The sequence below is a fragment of the Accipiter gentilis genome, chromosome 2 (assembly GCF_929443795.1).
Source record: "Accipiter gentilis chromosome 2, bAccGen1.1, whole genome shotgun sequence".
NCBI classification, from domain to species: domain Eukaryota; kingdom Metazoa; phylum Chordata; class Aves; order Accipitriformes; family Accipitridae; genus Astur; species Astur gentilis.
This window is the reverse complement of record NC_064881.1, coordinates 19,691,698-19,704,868: the sequence shown is the minus strand read 5'-3', so window position 1 is coordinate 19,704,868 and position 13,171 is coordinate 19,691,698. Positions and strand designations below refer to the sequence as shown.

Genomic DNA, 13,171 nt, shown 5'->3' with positions numbered 1-13,171 from the left:
TTAACAGCAACGTTGTGATGGCTAAAAGAAATTAAACTCTGGCTGGCCCGAGCTATCTCAGGGGGTCCAAGTACCCACATGTAGCAGATAATATAGTAGACTGTTACTGTCTTACTGTTTGTAAGACCAGATGTCTCTTGCCTTAGTATCTGCAAACTGAAGTGTGCAAAGCTAACATATTTTTGCAGTCACCTCACCACTTACTTTTGGGATTTGATTTTTGGCTAAAATGATCAGGTCCGTTAATCCCGAAAACCTCTTAGGACTGGAGATAACTGAAAACCAGAATCCAAATCTTTGTGTTTTAGGAAGTTACTTGGGGATCCATCCTGCTTTCCTTGTGCACCTGCAAGTACAGCTTCTTTTGTTTGTCCTGGAAACAGAGCTTTAAAAAAAAAAAAAAAAAAAAAAAAAAAAGAAGAAGAAAGAAAATGAAAAACATAACACAAGCAAACGCTCCTGGCTGTGTGGGATGCGCCCTGAAATGAGAAAGCGCCTGTACCAATAAACCACGTCCGGTGGCCCCGGGTCGTCCCCACCTGCAGGGCTGTGTGGAGGTGGATGGGGACACTCTGGGACAGCTCTGTGGGTCACTGCTGCGTGAGTCACTGCTGTACAGGGTACGGCTGTGCAGGTCACAGCTGTGTGGGTCACCGTTGTGCAGGGCACCGCTGGGGGACACCGCCATGCAGATCAGCCCTGTGAGGGCCACTGCTGTGCAGGCCACGGCCGTGTGACACTGCCGTGCAGGACATTTTTCCGTGGCTTACCACTGCTGTGACACTGCCGTGCAGGACTTCGTCGTGTGGGAGGGACATCACTGTGTGGGACATTGCTGTGGAGGGTCACTGGAGCGTGGGACGTTGCTCTGTGGGACGTTGCTGCGAGGGTCATCGCCACGTGGGACGTCGCTGTGAGGGCCAGCGCTGTAGGAGACACCGCTGGGGGGGACATCTCGGGCCACCACTCTGCGGGTCCCTGCAGTGAGGGACACTACTCTGTGGGACGCGGCTGCGTGGGTCACTGCTGGACGGGGCGTCATTGCGTGGGACATGGCTGCGCGGGGCATGGCAGCGCAGGACCTCCCTGCACGGGACACCACCGTGCGGGACATCACGGGGCGGGGCACTGCCACGCAGATCCTGCCGGGTACATCCCCGTGCGGGACACCGCCTTGCAGGACACCCCCGGGGACAGGCACCCCCCCCACACACACCCCCAGCTCCGCCGCTGCCCGGGGCCCCTCGGGGCAGGGAGCGGGGGCGGCGGCCGGCGCGGTCCTGCCCGGCCCTGCCCGGCCCTCCCTGCCCGGTCGGGCAGGGAGGGCCGGGCAGGGCCGGGCAGGACCGCGCCGGCCGCCCCCCCGCCCCCCCGCCCCCGCTCCCTGCCCGCCGGGCCCGCCCCGCTCCGCTCCGCCGGTGGCGGCCGGAGCGCGGAGCGGTGGCGGGGTCCTCACGTCGGGGCGGCACGGTGATGGGCGGCGCGGCGCTGTCGGGAGCGCTGTGGCTGGGGCTGCTGTGGGCCGGGAGCGGGGCCGGGCCGGGCTGCTCGGGAAAGTGCTGCGAGGGCCGGGACGCCGCCTGCGTCGGCCACGGCTGGAGGGAGGGGGGCGGCTACGGGACCTGCTACTGCGACGGAGGATGCCGGCGAGCCGGCGACTGCTGCCACGACCACGGCCAGGCGTGCCCGGGTAGGTGCGTCCGCCCCCCCGGCCCCGGCCCCGGCCCCGGCCCCGGCCCCGGCCCGGAGGAAGCGGGGCGGGGAGGGGGGGGGGGGTCGGGCTGGGTCGCAGCCCGGAGCGAGCCCACCGAGGGGAGGGGGTGGGCGGCGGGCGGAGCGGGGATCCCCCGGGCAGCGCCGTCCCTTTCTCTAGGTAGAGTGAGCTCGTTGCCTGCCGGTGCTTTGCGGGCTGGAGGTTTTCCCGGGGTTTGGAGCCGGGTCGTGCGCGCGGTAAGGGTCTCGGCTGTGAGGGGGCTCTGCAAGGCCAAATTTCTCCCCGGTGTCACCAGCCTCGGGGCGAGGGCAGGAGCAGGGGCCAGGCTGGGGATGTGCGCGGGCAGCAGCAGGCACAGAAGTGGGAAGCGAGACTTTTCCCGCCCTGGACATTTGCAAGGTTTCTGGATCGGCTGTGGTACAGTGCCTGGGGTTTGCCAGTCTGGAGTTACTTTCCCTCTGAAACGTGATGTTACTTACTTTTCACTCACGCTCATCCCGAGTACACATCGGTTACAGCGGGGGTGTGGGATTACGGAGACGACAGGGACATTTACTTAGCGCCGTCCGTGTCTCTGAGGTGATTCCTCATGTCTTCCCAAACAAATTACCAATGAAATAATTGGGGATGTCCCCAGGGTGAGGTTTTGTCCTCATTTTTAGCGGCAGGAATCAGCAAGGATCCACCGTCAAGGCAAGGACTTCAAAATGAGCACAGGGGAATGAGTGAGAGGGTCCTCTGCCAGGCTGTGGGGGAAGGCCTGGCTCCCAGGGGAGCCGTGGCAAGGAGGAGAAAGTGGCCCAGTTCTACCAAACTGGACCCAGCAGCCTTGTAGGTATTTAAACCCGCCCTTTCCGTGGTATTTCTACCCTTCGCAGTCCTCACAATTTGTCCTCCCTCCCTCCATCTGCGATGAGGGACACAGCCTTCGCTTTGCAGGTGCCGCACTAGCGCTCAGCCTAACGTCTCTTCCCAGCTGGCTGGACGCACGCCAGCCTACAGCCAAAAAGCCACCAGTCTCCGCTGCACAGGCCAGCTAATTAGCCTGCTGTATTTAGCAGGCTCAGCACCCTGCTGACATAGTCACATAGGTTTGGGAAGGGGAGTACGACTCTCGGACGGCATAGACCTGTCCTAGGTGATGTAAAGCTGCACAGAAAGACTCGGCAGAGCAGAGCTCTGACCCCAGGTCTCCAGAGGAAACAGGGTCAGTTCTCTCACCGCTAAATCTCTCCAGAATAACAGAAGTGAAAAAAACATGCACCGTGTGGTCTGACAGAAGGTAGCATCTTTAAAATTAGCATTGGTTTATATATTGATCTTTTGTTCAGGAAAATCAGCAGAGGGACAACTGACAAGATGCTTGCTTGTCATATAGCCACAGCATATTGTGTCTTTTCAGTAAATCAAATGGTTTTTAACGTTCAAGTATAACAGGAGAGAGCTAATAAAGGTGCGTAGTGTTAGCACTAAAAGGGAGCTGCAATCCAACAAAAATGTCTATGTTTTTCAAAAAGAAGCTCAACCTTGTGCTTGTAAAGTTCTAGTTTAGACACTTTTCTTACCATGACTTCTGGCACCTGATGATGCCCTGTTGTTATCGAGATGGTACTCTGTCTCAAGCGCAGTGGTGGTTGCCTCGAAAGACATGATGTGTTTGTGCTCCCTCTCTTTTGTACCCTGCGTGGACAGTGGCTGCTCTGGATCCAGGCAGGAAGATGGAGTCTCAGTGAAGTCTCTCTGTCTCTCTCTGTCCCCTGCACCAGAGCTGGAATTTGCCCGTCTCTGGCGGCCCAGTTCAGGGAGCTAAACCCGCAGGAAACTATTTCTGTTTTCTCTATTGCCCATTTCTGGCTGGTTTGACTCCCTGCCCTGCCTCACTGCCGGGTTGCGTGAGCACCAATGCTAGTGCAAGCAAAGGGAGGACATTTTCACGGTTGGAGCGTGGGAGGACAGGACTTTGGCAGCCTGGTGAGGTGGTCCTGTACCTCATACATCCCAAAACTACAGAACTGATCACAAGAAGTCATTCCTTTGAAGGCAAATGATCATATATACTTTCTATTGCAAGCAGCCAGTAAGTTATGTTTTGTATAAACAGAAATTCCAAATACTTCCAGTGGGAGTTTGTATCAACTTAGACAAGCATGGTCAGAAATTTTAAAGTCATTTTTGTTCCTGTTGGATGTTGAGGTCTCACCATTGAGTGTTTCAAAATTCTGTTCATGTGTTTAATGCACCGAGGGGGTTTATTGGCATAATTCATTCTGAAATACTGATTGGAATGTAGAGTTAAAAAATTTAAAACAGAAATGTGAAGAAAGGTGACCAATGGTTCTTGTGCTACAGCTTGTTTGTCAGCCTGTTCGCCACTCATGATTTCAGCACTGGCTGAAATGACATTTCACCCTTTTTCAAGTATTTAACAGGACGAAGTATTTGGGGAAAGTGTAAAGTGCCTCAAGTGTATGTAATGAAGATATGTGTTACAAATAATACGAAAACAATGCTCCAAAAGAATAGAAACTACTGAAAGGAGAGGCGTCCTAAAGCTGTCAATGCTATGGTTAAATTCTGTCATGCCTAAACGTTGTCATAGGTCTGGTACTTTATAAATAGATGGCTCAGCAGAAGTCCATGGGCTGCTGAACCTAGGTCCAAGGGCTTTTAAATAAATTTTCTTACAGGTCTTTTGAAATAAATTTCCTTATAGCTCTAACAATGAAGAAAGAGTATTTTTGAACATAGAAAGCATTTTAAATAGAAACTACTGTACAATGAGAAAGCCTGAAAAAGGAATGACCTCGTCATTTGAATGGAAGTGGTTACTCTGAGAAAATCCACAAATCCTTGTGCGCTACAACATATGTTTTGCAGTGATTCAGTGAAGATACTGTAATCCTCTTTTTTCCGGAGATGGGTAAAAATTAAATTGAGTGTGACTCAGAAAAAAATCTATGATTCACAGTGCTGTAAGTGTGTGTGGGGGGAAAGTCCTGACCACTCAAGCTGTGTTTCATATGATAGCAATATAATTTTTCTGTGTATTTTTGAACTTCCAAGTGTCTTATTAGTTTTCATATTTTGGTAGGTACCTGAGCACAAATCCTGTCCTTCAGGTTCCTTTGGCTTGCATCCTTCTCATTGTTTCAATCATTATCTACCATCATTGTGTTAAGTAAGCTGGACCAACAGTGACATAGACAGAGACCACAAAGATGTAACTATGGCTCCCTGATACTTCTTTTTGTATTTCAAGAGATGGCAGCATTCCTTTTATGTCAGTTCTGGGACCCGTTCTCTGTCATGCAGGGGAATTTGACATCTCTCCAATAGGCACAAAACTGATGTACTGTCCCTTAATAGTTGATGGCTACTGACTGCAAGAGCGACATTATTATCCCACTGGCTAAATTCCATTCTAGCAACCCAATATTCTTATTATTCCACATGACTAAGGCAATTCATACTTCTTGTTCTAAATGTTGATGACCCTAAAATTGCCACGTATTGCTGCAGATGACCAATATTTGACTGTCAGCTTGGTTTAGTTCCAGTAAGATGTGAAGTGATCGCTTTCTTTGTTATGCAGCTACTCAGTCCGTTGGGGAATTTTCCGTGTGGGAAATGTGATGTTAGACGTGATGCTATCTGCATATCAAGGTGCTAATAGGAGATTTAAATTATGTGGAAATTCTTACTTCTGCAGGTTATTCATACAGCCAGCTTGGAAGAGAGTCAACAGATAAGGAAACTGGGCTACATGACATTTACTGTCCTTTGGGTACTCTAGGTAGAACTAAGACATGTGATCAGGCATTGAAGTCTATGCTTGTATTATTAAATAAAGTGGGGCCAGGACTGTTTTCTGGCCCTGTGGCCAGGTGGCAAAGAGACTGTGGTGTCCATACTACATTTAGCACTTGTCCTGGCTAGCCTATGGCAGGGTCTAAGACATTTTTACTGTCACTGGTTTTCTTTTTTTCTAGTTCAAAACGCTTGAAACAAATGTCTGAGGGTTGTACTGCACCCCGGTAGAGCGGTGCCTTCACAGCCACAGAGACTGTGCCATGTGCCTTGGGGTACCTAGATGTGTCCGAGGGCAGTGCCTGGTGGTGCAGTGCCGGGTATCTGCACGTGGCAACGGGAGCCATATGCTTTTTCCATGTTATTTGCCAGTGCTGTTCTACAAATCCTACGCAGAAGCTGTCTGGGAAGGTGTTTATCAGCAAGTAGAAGAAAATGCCACAGAACGCTAATGGTTAAGCAGGATGGACGGCTGGTGCCTCAGTGCCCAGGATTGCTTTGTGGTTCTGTGCCGGTTCCTTAGAGCATGGGATGCAGCATCCTTCGCCACTTGTACGCCCGGCACTGCTGGGCCACTCAAAAGTGGGCAAGTTTGGTCAGAACAGGTGCACAGTGAGAGGAAAGGAGGGGAATTGTAATAGCGCAGTATGGACATCTGCCGGGTAGACTCTGTCAGGGGTTTTGTCTGCTTTATGATGTCTGTAGCGCTCCAAGAAATTAGAGATGTAGTGACAGAGCAAACCCAGTAGTTTCAGTGTCTTATGAAAAGAGTCACAAACACCAAAGAAGTTACCACATTTTACTCTTTTTTCCCAAAGTCTTGTACTTGGCAGAATCCCAGAGGGCTTGGATATTTTCCTGAAAGAGTAGTTTGGTCCCATCATTTTCCTGCAACACTGAAACAAGTACATAACTAGTGGTTAAGCTGTTGTTGTAGTTTAACCCGTGCCAGCAACTAAGCACCACGCAGCTGCTTGCTCACTTCCCCCTCATCCAGTAGGATGGGGAGAATTGGAAAAAATAGTAAAACTCGTGGGCTGAGATAAGAACATTTGAATAACTAAAGTAAAATAAAACATAATCATAACAACAATATAATAATAATAATGATATTGATGATAATAATAATGGTAGTAGTAATAATGGTAATAGTAATAGTAATGAAAAGGAACATAAAAAAAAAGAAGATAAATAAAACCCAAGAAAAGACAAGTGATGCACAATGCAATTGTTCACCAGCCACTGACCAATGCCTGAGCAGTGATCCGCCCCTCCTGGCCAACTTACCCCAGTTTATATACTGAGCGTGGCGTTCTGTGGTATGGAATATCCCTTTGGCTAGTTCGGGTCAGCTGTCCTGGCCATGGTCCCTCCCAGCTTCTTGTACACCTGCTTGCTGGCAGAGCATGGGAAACTGAAAAATCCTTCACTTCAGATAAGCGCTACTTAGCAACAACTGAAACATCAGTGTGTTATCAACGTTATTCTCACACTAAATCCAAAACGCACTGTACCAGCTACTAAGAAGAAAATTAACTCTATCCCAGCCAAAACCAGGACAGCTGTAAAACTTCTTGGGGATTTAAATTGTAATCAGGACATACAGATAATCGAAAACATGTGATATGATCCATTACAAGCTAATGGGAAACAGCATACATGGGAAAAGAAAAAGCTTTATTTAACTAGATAGTTAATGAGAGGCATGACCCAAAACAATTCAGAACTAATTTAAGATAGTCTAGCCATTCATTATAACATATATTTTGTACCATTCTCTAAGCATCATGTTGAAGACCTGCCTTTATAAAGGAGTGGAAAAGCAGAGTAAAATGTGATTCACACTACATGGAAAATAATTTTAAGCTTATTTGCAATGTGCAGTGAAAACAAGTCTTTGAAGAACTGGGGAATTTCCATATCAATAAGAAACTCTAATATTAACACAGGCACACTGTTTTTGTAAGATACTATGTGCTAGTTTTTCAATTACATGACATTAATTGTAACTTTATTGAAAAAGCAAGCCCATCAGAGGACAAAAAGCAGCTAATGCTATTAGGGAAAGCAGCATGGACGAGTACAGAGTGCTACAGCGTTTTGACTGCTTGTCTCATTTCATGGTTAAGGAAAGCTGCAGACGTGGCCGTTCCCTGCTTGCCCAGCAGCATACCGTGCATGCACAGGAAAGCTGCTGCTGCCGCTGGTGTCCAGGCAGAGGACATTCCCTCTGGACACACACACTGACGAGAGGGGAGGCAGCCTGGAGGAATGTGGCTGACCAACCTGGAGCACCTACCAGCTGGCCTCCAGGAAAAGAGGCTACTGGGAGTGGACCACTGGTCCGATTAAATGTCCTCGTAGGTCACAAGTTGAGGACTACTCATGTAGGGAACCGGCTGCTTATTCTCAGAGGATTCTTCCTCTTGATGGACGCCCATGTGCAAGACATTTTTCTTACCTGTTCTTTCACTGCCGAGGCTGTGTAGACTTGAAGTTCCTTGTTGGAAGGGTTGTGTTAGTTCCATCTGTAAGCACCCAGAGATCATCCTCATCCAGCCCTTCAGGGGTCAATGCTCAGTACAGTTTTGAAGAGCTGTAGTATTCATTTTGACTGCTAAAAGTGAAATTGTTAGGCTGTACAGTTTTTAAAACCAGGGGCTTGGTGTTTGTGGAGGTGAGGCTAAGAAAAGTTCAGTTTCATGGAAACATGTTAAATGGCTGTGTGTTTTTTACTGTTGTGTGCTGTGTTAACGGACAAATAAAGTGACGGCTTGTGTGTTATGGAGCTTCTTACTCAGGAATAATGTGTCAATCACCTGTTTCTGTATTCTGGGAATCAGGCTGCAAACCCTTTTCTTCCAGAGTAGATTATTTGTATACACTTGGAAGATATCTGGCATATTGTCCGTGCTTACATTAGCAAGGTTGAGACAGAGCTACTCTTTTGCCAGAATGTAAAGGAGAAATACAAGAGAAGGGAGAATTATAGATCAGAAAAATTAGTATGACGCTTAATATAAATGAGAACTACAAGGAGCATGCCATCTTTATTGGATGTACTGCAGAGAATAAAATAAGGAAGGAAATGGCTAGTAGGTAACAGATATGATAGATCTGAGCATTTCTGAGTTTCAAGACAACTGAAACTAAGAGATGCTTAGACTATCTACATCTCTCCTGGAAAGTTTACAAAAAGTGACAAACATGAAATAAGGGCTCATTCTCTACGTAATACGATGATATAGTTTTTTTCTAAAGAACCTGTGTGTTATTTAATCAAAAAGGTGTCAAAGGCCATAAACTGGGCTAAAGGTTTCAACAGTTGCCAGAAAAACACCACAGAATACAAACCAAAGCATTTTTTCTTTCTTTCTTCATCTGAGACCTTCAGTGAACTCACCTAATATATGTGAATTTAACAGATGAAGAGAGAAGTTCTTTGTACCTCTGACTGTTAGGCTGGGTTAGGAGAGACCAAAGGTACAAGTGTATTCTACCTTTACTATGGATGCTCTGCCTGAGGGATGTGCAGTTTCTTATGATTCAAAGTTTACTTGCAAAATAATGGCGCTTTCCTCAATGTTTGGTCAAGTTCAGAGGAAGTTTGTGATCCGTGAGAACTAAAATTCAAATATCCAGCGGGCTATTCTATAGTTGGAAAATAGCAAAAGAAGACCTTAAAATCACATTTTTACATGTTTTATTTAGTATGTTTAAATGTCTGCATTGTTGCACAGCTCTGTCTATATCAGTAGCTATACAGACACAGAAACACAACTCCACACATGTCCCTGATAAACAAAACCAAAATTATCACCAAAAATTGTCTTTGCAGCAAGGGCCGTGGAGCAGGACACCCTGCGTTAAAACAGCAACAAAGCTGTGGCAGTAGAACTTATTTCAGTGTTGAGGAAAAGGGGTTAGAAATCAATCTGAGGGGAATCAAGAAGGCTGAAAGTTTTCCTTAATTCTGCTACTTTATGTTCCAGCCTTTAAACAAAATCTGGTGGTGTAGGAACTGCCAAGGTAGATCAGACCACTCACTGGTCTAGATAACCCATGAGCTAGTCTGCTTTGGGGCTAATGCCGTATGCTTCAGAAAAGGGTACAGAAGAACCCCACAGCTGTAGAGAAAGGTTTCCCTGAGGAGCTGTTTCTTTCTGGACCCTAAGGAATGGAATAGGGAGCCAACCACTGCAGGCAGGTTTGAATGTTAAATTTGAAGATGCAAACTCCTAGAAGAGCATTTAAAACCCTATAAAGGTATGCAAGAAAAAAAGAGACACAGTGTTATTACTCAAGCTTTTGAGAGCAATTAGGATGAAACAGAAGTCTTGACTACTCGTAACGTTTTAATACTGCTTTGCAGCTCTTCCATGTGTTGTGGGGGAGTGGAGTCATTGGAGTGGCTGTGCAGAACAATGTCAACCTGACCTGCGGATACGTAGGCGCTATGTACAACAGGAACCTAAAAATGGTGGGGAACCTTGTCCTGCTCTAGAGGAGAAGGCTGGCTGCCTGGAATACCTGACTTACCAGGGAGAGGACTGTGGCCATGAACATGGTATTCTCTTTTTGATTTATCTGTACATTGTGCCCATCAGGGACTTAATAAATTTTACTGACGTCAATGAAGAGAAAAAAAAGCATCTCTGCAGCTAGCTGGTTAAAAATACAATTTAAACCCTTACCTTCTACTGTCATATTGCTCTTTATTCAATTCTTATATTTTTTTTCCTACTCAGGCTTTTCTTAATTTCTATTAAGTAAACAAATAAGCTGCGTGCATTCCTTCAGTTTGATTTAAGCCCCTCAGAAAGTATCAAATTATCTCTGTGCAAAGTTAGAACACAAATTCAGTACAGAACAGGAAACAGAGCTCCTTGTAGGATTCCAGCTCATCCTGTTTCCTCACAGACTAGATGGCATGCCTAGATGTCTAGAGATATATTTCTTCTGAATAAGGAGAGCTTAGCTGTAGGGAATGGGGTTGAAGTCTGAGGTTGCCAACATTTTATCACTTTTTCAATGAAGTCAGTCAGCATCACCATCCACAAGCTCCTGATTCATTCACCCACTGTTACAGTAATTGAAATGACTCAACTGTGTCTTGCTGCCTTACCGTAACTTTCTTCCTTAGTCCCTGCTTTCATAACTACCTCTGAATATGGTAAAGAAAGAAAACGACGAGCAGCATCTTCTCTCTGGCCTTCAGACAAAGAAGAAGCTGGGTAAACTATTTATCATATGCATGTGGGTCATCTTGTTCAACAGAAAATAGCTAGCTACAGGGAAAAATGTAATTAAATTTGTAATAATTAAAGAATAAGCTATAGCTTGTACTGTTTTTCTCTCCTGCAGTTCATTTACATGTTCTAGATGTTGTTTTTTATTACTTGCTAATTGTCCTGAATTAGACATTGGGGTCATGGCAAGTCTGAGAATAGCTGCTTTTGAAAGCAAACAGTAAATAATGCTAAACCAAAGCTGAATGTATCCGTAAGCCTAAGTCTGAGTAATTAGATATAGGTCTCTGAACAAACAAAATGGGCTGCATGTGAGGGGTCTCAAGAGACCTTTTTTTTAAATTAATTGACACAGGCAGTAAAAAATTTTGTTTGGTTACCAGTAGAGATGGTTATGAAGTTCAAATTAGGCGATTACCGGGCCTGTAACGCTCATACTGCTTTGCCCTATGCTGCACTCCCCAGAACAATAAAGCCTATAGGTATTCTTAAAGCCTCTTTTCCGTTTTCTCTTTTAGCAGCATAGAAGTAAAAACATGGGTTACTAAGATCTATTTTTCAACATAATTTAAGAATACAGAACACAACCAGAAAGTGAGATTATACATAAGCACTGGACTAGGGCATGGAATGGAAAATTTGCGTAATGTTTTTAAGAATCCATTAATTAGGTTAGGGTCAGAAACGGACTTGCTAGCAATGATGTCTAACTTGCACTTCACAGATACCACACATATGATATGTAAGTACATTTGAAGTGTATACCTAGCCTGTGCTTTATCTATCATAAATAATTTAGTACTTTTCCCTCTGAGCAGATACTGTGTGGAATTTAAAACAGAATCACTTTCACATCACTGTGCTTTGGAGAATCGGCCGTATGCTCGATGGATGCAGTACCTACGAGAAGGACATATTGTGTGTGTAGCTTGCCAGCCTCCAGCCATGAATACTGACACGCATCGTTGTTCTGGAGATGGCCATAATGCAGACAGGTAAAGAAAGCCATTTTTCTGCTGTGTCTTCTGTAGCAAAACCCAGTACAGAAGTTAAGACTTCTCAAGGTGTCATTAAAAGCTGCATTTAGTATACCTAAAAAATGAAATGGCTCATATCACTTGTAGAGCTCAGATTTACCCTTTCAGCTCTCACAGAAATTGCTTTTAAAATCTAGATAAAATTGGGAAATAATTTCAACATAAGAGTTCAGTGCTTTGAATGCTTTATTTGCTGTTGTGAAGGAATGATGCAACCTCTGTAGTGCAAGAGATCTTTTTACAGTTACGGGGGCTTTTACTTAAAAATGGTATTTCCTGCAAATCTGATTTCAGGTTTAACAGTGGTGGATCAATACTCCTGTCAAACATATACACCTGGTTTCTAGAACAGTAGTTTTGAAAGTAGATGTTTAATATTTGGAATAGATTTTTATTTGATCCATACATTTATTAATATGCATACTACTTAATACCTGTACAACCAGCTACTCAATCCACCATCTGTATACCAGAAAGCATTTTAAGTGCTAGATGAGCTAATTAAAGTCTTACATTATTAAGCAAATCTGTGTTCTACAACACAACCTAGCAATATGAAAAATACAGTTTTCAGTACATTAATTCCTCATTTACTGTCATATTTCAGAAGTAAAATCTTACACTGGGAAGCAGTTGGCAACTCTCAGTGCCAAGGAACCTGGAAGAAGATTCGGCAACTGAAGCACTGTTCATGTCCCCTTGTGCATAGCTTTATTTTTACATAAAAGTTTAAAAGACCTTTAAAACAGCAACAACAAAAAGATTAAGAAAATTAACACCAATACCAAGAAACCTGCATGTTTCTGCTGCATTTTCTGGAACCTAAAAAAAACTTTAAAGGAGTCAGAACTTTGGAAGAAACATTTTGGGAAACTCTCTCTGCCTTAATACAAAACGCTAAGACCGATCTTTGTATTAGAACACTAGAAGCATTTTTCCATGTTTGTCTTTTGTAATTAAAGAGCTGATGTTTCTAATTGTAGTAGCTGCTTTTCCTAAAGTTCTCATTCTTTACTTGCACAGTCCTGTCTACAGGCACTGCTCCTACTCAGTAATGAGCCAGCCAAACATTCTCAAGTCTGAGAATATTTACTGTCATCATTAAATAGCAAGGGTGAATAAAAATGAAAATTTGAGAGCTAAAACCGGGTTTCACTTTAGATCCTTTGTTCCTTCCCAATATCATCTAGACAGTTGTTTATACTACAAGTGGGTAAGTATTCCTGCTCTACATTGCATTTTTCATGTTCAGCCACCTTCATAAAAAGATATGACTAGTCAGCATTGTTAAGGAAGTAGTCTTGCTCAGAACTACATGTCACTAATACACAGTGTGAACTTTATGGCAGATGAACCTAAACAAG

The 13,171-nt window shown here is 44.9% G+C and overlaps 1 protein-coding gene across 1 annotated transcript; it reads left to right on the top strand.

The window, feature by feature from the left end:
* The first annotated feature begins 1,372 nt into the window (after nucleotides 1-1,372).
* On the top strand, nucleotides 1,373-13,162 carry SBSPON (somatomedin B and thrombospondin type 1 domain containing). The gene is made up of 5 exons (XM_049824120.1): nucleotides 1,373-1,690; nucleotides 9,894-10,088; nucleotides 10,665-10,755; nucleotides 11,589-11,765; nucleotides 12,415-13,162. Exons 1-5 carry the CDS (start codon nucleotides 1,474-1,476, stop codon nucleotides 12,530-12,532), a joined length of 798 nt encoding a protein of 265 aa, XP_049680077.1. The 5' UTR covers nucleotides 1,373-1,473; the 3' UTR covers nucleotides 12,533-13,162.
* The last annotated feature ends 9 nt before the right edge of the window (nucleotides 13,163-13,171 follow it).

Bases quoted from the DNA above. Each gene is read 5' to 3' on its own strand.
- SBSPON (XM_049824120.1), top strand. From the start codon at position 1,474: ATGGGCGGCGCGGCGCTGTCGGGAGCGCTGTGGCTGGGGCTGCTGTGG. The intron at 10,756-11,588 runs GTAAACTATTTA...CCCTCTGAGCAG, and splicing joins TCAGACAAAGAAGAAGCTGG to ATACTGTGTGGAATTTAAAA. The intron at 11,766-12,414 runs GTAAAGAAAGCC...GTCATATTTCAG, and splicing joins GATGGCCATAATGCAGACAG to AAGTAAAATCTTACACTGGG.